This window comes from Gorilla gorilla, chromosome 6 (genome assembly GCF_029281585.2).
Source record: "Gorilla gorilla gorilla isolate KB3781 chromosome 6, NHGRI_mGorGor1-v2.1_pri, whole genome shotgun sequence".
Taxonomy (NCBI): Eukaryota; Metazoa; Chordata; class Mammalia; order Primates; family Hominidae; genus Gorilla; species Gorilla gorilla.
Genome location: NC_073230.2, coordinates 45,402,411 through 45,414,636, shown reverse-complemented (window position 1 = coordinate 45,414,636; position 12,226 = coordinate 45,402,411). Strand labels below are relative to the sequence as shown.

Here is a 12,226-nt window from a genome sequence, read left to right as displayed (position 1 = left end):
CATTCCTCTTCCTTCTCTTTCTTCTTCTCTTCTTCCTCTTCTTTTTCTCTTCTCCTTCTCCCCTCCCCCGCCACCTCCTCCTCCTCCACCTCCTCCTCCTCCACCTCCTCCTCCTCCACCTCCTCCTCCTGCTTCTCCTCCTCCCTCTTCCTCTTCCTCCTCTTCCTCTTCTTCTTCTTCCTCTTCTTCTTCTTCTTCTTCGTGTCCTCCTCTTCCCCTTCCTGCTCCTCCTTCTTCATCTCTTTTTGCTGCTTGGGATATAGTTAGTTTGAGCTAGATAGTATTATAGGATTGCTATCAACATGATATTTTTTGTATTAAGGATAGGACATATATGGATCTAAGTAACGTCTTCAGTCCCAAGATGTTTGAAGTTTTAAAATACATCTAAACATCTTTGCAGTGCTATTAGTTATTTTTTATGTGATAAGAGTTATGGTGATAGGAACATAGGTTTACCTGGAGGAAATTATGAAAGGTGTTAAGTACAGGGAGGTTTAAGTTATAAGAAACATCATAAAAGCATACACTTTTCCTGGGCTTGAGATGTCATTTTGCCCACTCCCATTATTCTAATGTCCACTTTAAGGTTATTAAAATGTCCTAAGATCATTCAAGACAGGGCAGTCTACATCTTCACTTTATTATCCCCAAGCCCTCAGAGATGCCACAGCTACTGAGAAAAGGTCACCTAACACTTTAGAATCAGAAAGTTCTTTAAAAGCAAAGGGCTTTTCTGAAAAGAGACTAAATTGCAACTGCTTCCCGTATGTGCCCATCAACTAGTGTGATCATAGAACTGCTTTAGAAACAACTTTTATCTTAGTTTTTTCCTCATCAAAGATTTTCAATTTAGTTTTTACACATTTTAATTTTTCTTAAAAAAGAATCCCCCAGTTTATAATTGAATTTAATAGAAAACTAAGCTTTGCTAAAGTGCACTTATATAATAAGAGAGGACAGATATACCACGATCCCACACGAAAGGTATCATTTCTGGTATCAGGAGTGAAACAAAACCAACAGACCCTAAATTTTTCTAATACGTATATCAATACCCACATGTCTATCCCAAAACTACACTTTTAATTAAGCAGGTTTGTGTATTTGGTTAACTGGGGACTTTTCAATAGTTAGATTGGTGCCTCCTGGTTGGGAAACTAAGACAGTGATTTCCCAACAGGTATTCTCCTAGGCTGACTGAGAAACTAATCAACTAGGGCTGAGAGGTTATTAAGTAACATATTCTAGGCTTGAAAACCCATTTCTCACAATAACAGATAATGCCTTGACTTTTTTTTTACATAATTTTCTTTATTAAAATCATAGAGGTTATGTAAAAATGGCAATGATACTAGTCATGTTTAAGTAACAAGAGTACCTATTTTGCCATCAGTTATCTTGGTGAAGGAAAGGAATACTTAGCTGTGTGATTTAAACAGTTCTATGTTAAAATAAACATACAATATGCCATTGGGAATGATATAACTGCAACCACAACACAACACATGCATATACTCAGATTACTTAAATCCTGAGTGTGTTGTATTCATTGCACATTATTTCTTTTTAAAAAAATTATTATTATTATTTATTATTATACTTTAAGTTCTGGGGTACATGTGCAGAGCATGCAGGTTTGTTACATAGATATACACGTGCCATGGTGGTTTGCTGCACCCGTCAACCCTTCATCTACATTAGATATTTCTCTTAATGCTATCCCTCCCCTAGCCCCCCACCCCCTGACGGGCCCCAGTGTGTGATGTTCCCTTCCCTGTGTCCATGCGTTCTCATTGTTCAACTCCCACTTATGAGTGAGAACATGTGGTGGTTGTTTTTCTGTTCTTGTGTTAGTTTGCTGAGAATGATGGTTTCCAGCTTCATCCATGTCCCTACAAAGGACATAAACTCATTCTTTTTTATGGCTGCATAGTATTCCATGGTGTATATGTGCCACATTTTCTTTATCTAGTCTAACATTGATGGGTATTTGGGTTGGTTCCAAGTCTTTGATATTATTTCTAAATTATAGGATAGTTATAGCCCACTCCTTGAATGTTGGGACTACATTATATTTCCCAACTTTAAATATGAAATAAATATTGAAAATATGTGTTCATTTTTGCTCTAATGAAAACAGTATAAATTTTAAAATTAGGATATCATTAAGGGAAGCATCTCTCTCCCTGAATAAACTATACAACAAATTATAGGCCCAGTATTTTTTCTACACATGTAGTTGAGCTAATAATTCTGCTTTAAAACAAATAAAAATATGTTCTAATCATTTATTATCTTAGCATCATTCCAAAAAGAGATGGTTGTTGATATCAGAATATCCATAAATAAAGTTAAATTTGTCTCGTAAAGAGGTGTTCACCTACAAAGCCTTCAAATATCACCAGTTATTCACAAGTCTTTGGCTGAGGAGGCTTACTCTGTCATTCAATATAAATTATTTTCACTCAACAAGAATGACAAGAATGGCATTCCTGCATTTGAGGTGCTTTCTGTGGATGGAGAAAGACAGGATCTACGTAAATGGAAAAATGTAAAAACACCCCATATGCTGCAGGTGGATATATAGGCAAAGTGATTTGAAATAACAGAGGCAACATTGAGAAAATGAAGGCTTTTATTTGTTTGTTTGTTTGTTTGTTTGTTTGTTTGCTTGCTTGCTTGTTTGAGACAGGGTCTCACTCTGTTGCCCAGGCTGGAGTGCAGTGGTGCAATCTTGGCTCACTGCAATCTCACCTCCTGGGGTCAAGCGATTCTCCCAGCTCAGCCTCCTGAGTAGCTGGGACTGCAGAGAAAGTGGATTTGGTAAAGGAAACCCAGCAAGAGGTGAGTGTTTTGTTTTCAAATTATGTCAAATTTAACTTGGTGGAAAATTATTAGTAGTTAATTGAAAAATTTCCCAAAGACCTAAAATTCTTGGCCTTCATTAAATATTTAAAGAATTTTAAAATGTGTCCCAATTTTAGGAATCTCGATTAGCAAAGCTTATGGTAAGAAACTCACCCTGATGACAGAGCAATTGGGGACAGAAAGGTTGGGCCTCCTTGACTCCGCATGGCCCATGAGATAGAGGGAGTGATGGCTCTGTCGTAGAGCTGGGCCTTCAGGGTGGCAGAGTTGAAGGCAGGTGTATGTCAAGCACACCCTGGGGCTTGCCTGGATCCTGGCAATTTGGAAGTGGCAAGGCTTCCTTTGGAGAAGTAGAAGTAAATTGTTCCAGTGCAGCATAAAGTTCAGAGACATATGAGGTGGGGTATCCACAAAGTGGTACCCAGCCCTGGCTCAGACCACTATCAGTGATACCACCTCTGCAGATGAGTGAGGCACTGGGATACTGCACTTTATTAATAGGTACAAGTCCATACCTATTTAATAGCCCTCTTCGTTGTGACTGTGGTGGCCACTAGAAAGTTTTTACATAAGACTGCAGAGTAAGGAAACCTTCCTGCCACCAAGAGGTGACCCAGCCATTACTCCTCAAGCCCTTTGGGCATTTAGGGAAAGAAGAAACTGTGCCAAGGAGTGAGGCTGGGAAGAGTCAGAGGCCTGATGAAAAAGGGTGTGTCCACCATGCTATGGGGTCTCCACTCTACTTGTAAGCAGTGAAGAACCACAGAGGCAGGGCGCCATCAGATCAGATTTGACCAGATGTCAAATCCTTCTGGACTTTTTACTCCTTTCGGTGAAGTGGCTTAATAACCAAAACAGGCCAACTGAAAAACAAAAGTGTACCCACTTTGCATGGGCCTCCATAAAATAAAAGGAGTTTCCTTCTCTCTCTGAGTGAGGTTGTGGCCTGCAATGGGCAAAGACAAAATCCCAGGGCTAAGGGGAGGTGTGCAGCTTGGAGAGGAGAGGATCATTCTGTGGTTGGGGAGACAGGAAGTGGGGCAAACATGGTCACAAAGGCGTTAGCAGGCTGGGCCACCTAGAATGCCTGTCTGTGAGGTTCAGATGCCTGCATGGCCAAACTTCACAATCCTCTGCAACCCCAGGAACCTGCATGGGCACTGGAGGGAGCAGGTGCTTAGTACTGGCTTCTGATTTGGCTGACCAAGTGAATGAATGAATGAATGAACACAGGATGGCTTCTAGAGAAAAAAGACAAGGGCAAGGACAGAGGGTGTGAAGATCCTGCAAAGGCTAATGATGTTAAGAGCCCAGAGCTGGGTGGTGGCTGAGGGAGTGGAGAAGAGGCAGAAGTTTTAAGAGCTATTTTGATAGGACTCGGGATATTGACTGCCAGTGAGGACTGAGGGAGACAAATGGGTCAAGAATGACTTGGAAGCTTCTGGCCTTGGCAACTGGACACTGGAGTTTAGGGAAGGTAAGAGGGAGAGCAGGCTTTTGAGAGAGGATAACAAATTTGATTTTGATCACATGAAGCACTTTATTTATTACAGCATTGTTTTAACTCCCTTATAACCAAGATTATCCATATTTATTGCAAAAGCAACAATATCAAAGAATGCTTTAAAATGCAATTAAATTTGTTTAATATAGATAAACTATAAGTAATAAGATTGTTTTCATTATAATATAGGTGTCACACATTTCTCCTGGTAACTAAGAAAGATAAATGGGCAGATAAAACATAACAGTAGAAGCATCTAGAATAGTAAATTTTATTACTGGAAGTCTCTCCCTAGCAATGGACAAACTCAACCACATTTAACACATAAGGAAACCAGGGACAAGAGAGGCTGGCATTCTTCACTCTACAAATACTTAGGGCACTGACCATGTGCCAGGCACTTGCTTTGTGCTAGGGATATAAAAGTAAACATACAAGGTACCCGTACCCAAGGAGCTCACAGCCAAGATAATGGATGAGTGTCCTGAAAGCAGAAATTATCACACAGCTTAATAATTATTGTGAGAAATGCACGCTCAAGATGCAAGGTGCAACTCATCCAGGCTTGGGAGCAGCTCTTGTGAATGAGCTGACCTGAAGGAGATGCAGAAGTCAGACAGAGAGGTTATGAAGCAGCGTTCTAGGAAGGCCAAAGTGCGGGCAAGCCCAGTGCATTTAATGACCAAAGGAGTGAGAGTACGAGGGAACTCTAGTCCTGGGTTTAGGAGACAATAGTCTCCTGACTCCCTGTTCAGTGCTAGTTTAGAATACTGCCTGTGTATTGACAAGTCTGTGAAGATTCAGCACATACATCAATACTCTTGCATAGAAAAAAAAGAAGCTTACATGGCTCGTGCTATGCCAGTGTAGACATTAGGTTCTCTAAACTGCCTTGCTCAAAATGTTTCTTTAGAAGAATAATTACTTCCTATTTTAGCTTTTCATTTCCTTCTAAATGTTTATATCAATTGGGCCATGCCATAAAATTCTTAAGTCTGGAAGGGATTTAAGTTATCATTTTTTTGGCAACCAAGGGAGTGCAGGGACAGGGTGGAGTAGGGCTCAGTGGGAGCAATGCCCACCCTGGTGCAGCAATAAAGGGGGCATTCTCTGCAGGGAATTTAAGAATTAATAATAAAATTGACCAAAATCACTCTGCTTTTTATTATCAGTAATTCTGAATAATGTCAACAATAAATACTTGCTGCCAAGGCAAAATTCTCTTACTGACCCCTCCCTATGTGCATGGCACTGCATTGTGTGTATACCTGTGCATGCAGAAAACCAGCCCTGAACAGGCATTAGAAATACCCAGTGTCCATATTAACCATCTAGTCAGCTCATATGGCCACACCCTCGCCATTCAATTTTCTTCTGTAAACATAGCTTGAGCAGTCAAAATCCGACACATCAAAACCCCACATCAATGTGCATCTTCCTAAAATTATATTTCTCTCCAATTAGCATTCACATCTTGACTAGTCTCATATCCATCTCCAGCTGGGGCCACAGGGGGCTGACATCCGATGCTGCCGCTTCCCTATGCACAGGCTCACCAGGAGCAGTCTTCGCTCATCTTCTCCAGTTGGGCCATCTGGCACGTGCTTGGAGGGGTAAACACCGAGGGGTCTTTAATACCCAGCTGGATGTCAAAAAACCGCATGGACAATATCACACTGTAGTTTATGGTAAAGGTTTCCTGGACAGGATAGCAATCCTTGACTGTATAGATGCCAATCCAGGTTTCATCTATAAGAGGAAAAAAGTTGACTTTTGAATAAAGAAGACAGGCAAGAAGTTCGTATTTTTTCTTATGGTGGTAAAATGTACATAACATAAAATTTACCATTTTACCATTTTTAAGTGTTTGCTGGCCTTGAGTACATTCACATTTGTTGACCATCAGCACCATCCATCTCCAGAACTTTTTTCATCTTCCCAAACTGAAACTCTGTCTCCATTAAACACTAACTTCTCATTCCTCCTCTCCCAGCTCCTGGAACTCATCATTCGATTTTCTGTCTCTATGAATTTGACGACTCTACATACCTCATGTAAGTGGGATTGTACTGTATTTGTCATTTTCTGCCTGCATTGTTTCTCTTAACATTGTGTCCTCAAGGTTTACTCCGGCTGTAGCATGTGTTGGTGTTTCCTTCCTTTTTAAGGTTGAATAATATTCTGTTGTATGACTATACCAGATTTTGTTTATCCATTTATCTGTTGATGAACATTTGGGTTTCCACCTCTTGGCAATTGTGAATAATGCTGCTGTGGACATGGGTGTACAAATATCTGCTTGAGTCTCTGCGTTCAATTCTTTGGGGCATATATATATACAGAAGTGGAGTTGCTGGGTCATATGGCAGTTTTATCTTTAATTTTTTGAGAAATCACCATACTGTGTTCCACAGCATGAATGCCTGTGTGGTAAAAACTGTCTTGGGATAGGTGTATATCAGCAGCAGGGCAGAGAATGGCTTCACATAAAAGCAGGCTGGTTTGCACACTCAGCATGATGGGAGTAGATGTGACACCTGCAACTTTAGGAAGTGGGGGAAAGAAAAGGAGGCACCCAATTCAAATGTGTGCCTTAGACAGATGCCTTCCATGTCACAGACCTCGGGACGACCATAAAATGTCAAAATCAAGGCTAAGTTCACAGGAGCCCAAGTGGCAGAGAGGTGCAGGTGGCACTAGAAGGCTGAGGTGTTTCAAATATGAAGCTGAGATCCCATTGCCACATAGTGAGCAAAGTAACGTGCAGACCTAAGTGGAGGCTTTAAAAAACTTTTGATTAAGCGGATGTTTCCCTAAAAACTACCTTCCTTAAAGGACTTAAACCTTTTTCCCCATCATGCATGCTGAATACAATGCTTAGATCCTTTGAACCCTTACAGGATCTAGCTGACTTTCTGTCCGACCACTCCTGGACGGTGATCTGCTCCTGAGGCCCCCCGATGGAGTACTGGTCTTCAAAGGTGGAGTTCTGAGGAATGTCAAGAGGATCCCAGGGCTGTGTCAGGGTCATCTTTGAGCACTGCTTGGTGGCTTGGTCAATCTGAAACATCACTCCATCCTTATACAGCAAAATATATTCAAATAATCTGAAACACAGATGGAAAGAAGTAGTTTGGGACTTCATGTTACCATCCTCGTGCCTTTTAACAGCACAAACACCCTTGATAGATATTACTTTTAAAATAGAAAGAAATTACTAGCTAGGCAATCACTTAACATTTATAAGCACTAGGCACATGAAACAACCTGCATATGAAATAATTAGAATTCACAGGTCAGACCGAGCATGATGGCTCATCCCTGTAATCCCAGCACTTTGGGAGGCCGAGGATGGAGTACGTTTTGAGCCCAGGAGTTTGAGACTGGCCTGGGCAACACAGTGAGACCCCTGTCTCTAGAAAAAAAATTTTAAAAATTAGCCAGACATGGCAGTGCACAGCTGTAGTCCCAGCCACTTGGGAGGTTGAAGTAAGAGGATCACTTGAGCCTGGGAGGTCAAAGCTTCAGTGAGCCATGATCATGCCACCGCACTACATACAGCCTGGGTGAGATCCCGTCCACCATCAAAAAAAAAAAAAAATTGAGGTCAAAAGTGTATATTCACTGGACAAATTTTGACCAAGGACCTAGTATATGCCAGACCCTGTGCTTAGCATACAAACATGGGGAAGATGTGGCCCCGGCTGAAGAGCTGGTTTGTGAACTTTTGTTTACCCACAGAGACACAGGAGGACTTGACTCTTGTTTGGTGCATTTTCTCTCGCAGCACTCAGTCAAGGAATTATGGGGGTATACTGAATATAGGACAAGAACACACTGAGGACTGGATGGACCGAGTGCCTGTGCTTCACTGCCTCCACTGCCGAGCAATCATGAGTAAGGGGCTTTGATGCGCATAGCTGATCCGGCTCGGGCGCAGCCCACATACCCTGCAGTGGCTGAGATGAGCAAAGACAAAAGCTGAGGCGACCCCAGAGCAAATGACTCCCTCAGCTGAGTTTCTCTCCATGCTCTCAGCCTCCTCCCGTGACCACCTGCTCACCCTTCCTGGGGAGTGACAGGGAGATATTCAGAGGCTGAGCCCAGGAGTCACCAGCCATGCAGTATTGGCATCAGTCCTGTATCTTCCTTAAAGCTGAGACATCTTGGTGTTGGGGGAAGCCTGCTATGTTTCTATGCATTTCACTGTCAATCTAAAACTCAGGCCACAGCTGCTGGTCAAGAAAATGTGTCTTGCAGCCATCACCTCAGAAAGTGAAATCTGCAACACTTGAGGGCTGAAGAGCCTAGAGAGGTGACTTTTCATCAGCAAATAAAAACAGCCAACAAATTATCTGTAGCTTATGAGACCCAATGCACTAGAGGAGACTTCAGGGAAGACATTTGCTCTCCAGCCCAAGCCCGAGCTTAAAAACTATTTTCTTCGGAAAAAAATGTTATAAATGGTTACTGTCCTTATAGTCAAAACACAGTCATGCGTCGCTTCATGATAGGCTTATGTTCTGAGAAATGTGTCATTAGGCCATTTCATCACTGCACGAACATCATAGAGTGCAGTTACACAAATCTGGATGGTACAGCCTACTATACACCAGGGCTACACAGTATGGCCTACTGCTCCCAGGGTACAAACCTGTACTGCATGTGAATGCACTAAATACTGGAGGCAACTGTAACACAATGGTAAGCATTTATGTATCTAAACATAGAAAAGGTGCAGTAAAAATATGGGATAAAATATAAAAAATGGTCCGCATGTATAGGGTACTTGCCATGAATGGTGCCTGCGGGACTTGAAGTTGCTCTGGGTAGGTGAGTGAGTGAGTGAGTGTGTGGTGACAGAATGTGAAGGCCTAGGACATTTCTATACACTGCTGTAGGCTTTATAAACATTGTACACTTAGGCTACACTAAATTTATAAAAAATATGTTCCTTTCTTCAATAATACATTAATTTTAGCTTCCTGTAACTTTTTAACTTTATATACATTTTGAATTTTTTTAACTTTTTGACTCTTTCGTAGTAAGACAGCTTAAAACACACATTGCACAGCTATACAAAAATATTTTCTTTATGACCTTATTTGATATGCTTTTTTCTATTTTAAAATTTATTTTATTTAAAAAAAAAACTTTGCGTTAAAAATTACAACACAAACACAGATATTAGCCAGGCCTACACAAGGTTAGGATCATCAGTATCACCCTCTTTCACTCCCACATCTTGTCCCACTGGAAGGCCATCAGGGCCAGTAACATGCATGGAGCTGTCACCTCCTATAATAACAATGTTTTCTTCTGGATACCTCCTGAAGGACCTGCCTGAGGCAGTTTCACAGTTACCTTTTATGTAAGTGGGAGCACACTCTAAAATAATGATAAAAGTATAATATAGTAATTACATACATGTGGCCAACAAACATAGGAAAGAAAGCCCAACATCACTGATCATTAGAAAAATGCACATCAAAACCACAAAAAGACACCATCTCATGCCAGTCAGAATGGCTATTAATAAAAAGTCAGAAAACAACAGATGCTGGCGAGCTTGTGGAGAAAAAGGAACACTTTTACACTGTTGATGGGAGTATAAATTAGTTCAACCATTGTGGAAGACAGTGTGGCAATTCCTCAAAGACCTAGAACCAGAAATACCATCAACCCACCAATCTCATTACTGTGTATATACCCCAAGGAATATAAATCATTCTGTTCTAAAGATACATGCATACCTGTGTTCATTGCAGCACTATTCACAATAGCAAAGACGTGGAATCAACCTAAATGCCATCAATGATAGACTGAAAATGTGGATAAAGAAAATGGAGTACATATACACAATGGAATACTATGCAGCCATAAAAAGGAACAAGATCATGTCCTTTGCAGGGACATGGATGGAGTTGGAAGCCATTATCCTCAGCAAATTAACACAGAAACGGAAAAGCAAATACTGCATGTTCTCACTTATAAGTGGGAGCTGAATGATGAGAACAAATGGACGCGTCGGGGAAGCAACACACACTGGGGCCTGTTGGTGGAGCTTGGGGGAGAGGGAGCATCAGTAAGAGTAGCTAATGGATGCTGGGCTTAATACCTAGGTGATGGGATGATCTGTGCAGCAAAACACCATGGCACACGTTCACTTGTGTAACAAATCTGCACATCCTGCACGTGTACCCCTGACTTAGAATAAAAGTTGAAGAAAAAAAAGTATAATATAGTAATTACTTATATGTTAGAATTGTATACAACTGACAGCACAGTAAGTTTGTTTACACCACTACCACCCCAGACATGTGAGTAATGCACTGCGCTACCACATACTATGGCTATGAGGTCACTAGGCAATGGAAGTTTTTCAGCTCCATTGTAATCTCATGGGACCACCACTTCATTGACTGAAACATCATTATGAAGCACACCATTGTATTATTAGTAGCCGTATGCTTCAGGTTTCTATGAGATAGTATGGAAATATAAACATGACATCATTTTACACATTTATATGTATCTTGCTTATTTCAGAAAAGATTTGAAATGGCTTACGAGGGTAAAAATAACCCAGACACATACCTTTAGAAATGAGAATGAATATAGAAAGAAATATAAGTGTGCATTTTATGAGATATTGCTCAAAAATGGAGCTAATTTTGTATAATATGCATGCAGGGTCAACATAAAACTGTTAGCCCTTTGAAAACGTTTGGGTTTGGATTGTCACTGTTTTCTCATAACCAGCTAAATCTCTGACACAGCAGAGCCTAAGCACTGATTGAAGAAACACAGCAACATTAACCCAACTCTTAGAGCATTGTTCATTTGTAAATATGGGAATTGTTGTCCATACACAAATCCTGTCCTGTGATACTTTTAATGACCAGTGGGCCACCCAAAAAACAAGTTGTCTTCATTGTTCTCACCACCAGCAATATCTTGTGCTTTCCCCAGTGCTAGGTATCTGGGCTAGAAAGGCATTACTAGCTTTTGCTGGTGTCCCTGTTGTGTGCTTCTCAGACTGCAATAATTGTTCCCTGGAGAATATGTAGCCATGTGCAGGAGAGGGGGTTTCGTTCTTGAAATCATCGCCATCACTCCCCAAATCCACAGGATCACAGAAGTGTCATTAATGTGGTTTGGCTGTGTCCCCACCTAAATCTCATCTTGAATTGTAGCTCCCATAATTCTCATGTGTCATGGGAGGGACCCGGGGGGAGGTAATTGAATAATGGGCACGGGTCTTTCCCATGCTTTTCTCCCGGTAGTGAATAAGTCTCACAAGGTCTGATGGTTTTATAAATGGGAATTCCCCTGCATAAGCTCTCTCTTGCCTGCCACCACGTAAGAAGTCCCTTTGCTCTTCCTTCTTCTGCCACTGTGAATCCATTAAGCCTCTTTCCTTTATAAATTACCCAGTCTCAGGTATGTCTTTATTAGCAGCATGAGAACAGACTAATACAGTCCTCCTAGCCTCATATTTGTCATACATGTCATTCTAGCCTCATATTTACCTTCCTCACCAGAGTTTACTAGACCAGAGATGAGACAATGAGATTCTTTCATCTCGACCTGTGTCATGACGACCGAGGTCTAATAGTCAGCCCCTTATGTGGCTGGACATATCACATGTAAATTTAGAGCTGAGGGAGGCTATTTTCCAAAATGCAAGTGGAATAGGATTAAAGAATGAAGCAGAGAGAAGCACTAGCAAACTGGGATTCCAACAGCTGTTCATTTCCTGGGCTCTTTTTTTTCTGAGATGCTTGGAGCACCCCCGCTTACAGAGTTACAATAAGCTTCCTTTGTTCTAATAAACTTTCCTTCCTTTTA

At 41.2% G+C, this 12,226-nt stretch overlaps 1 protein-coding gene across 1 annotated transcript in view; it reads right to left on the bottom strand.

Annotated features, from left to right (window-relative positions):
* Positions 1-4,391: 4,391 nt before the first annotated feature.
* The window catches only part of EPDR1 (ependymin related 1), a 31,339-nt gene continuing 23,504 nt past the window's right edge, over positions 4,392-12,226 (bottom strand). The window contains 2 exon segments of the mRNA XM_004045325.4: positions 4,392-6,124; positions 7,274-7,482. Of these exon segments, the coding sequence (XP_004045373.3) occupies positions 5,928-6,124; positions 7,274-7,482 (406 nt within the window). The 3' untranslated portion in view covers positions 4,392-5,927.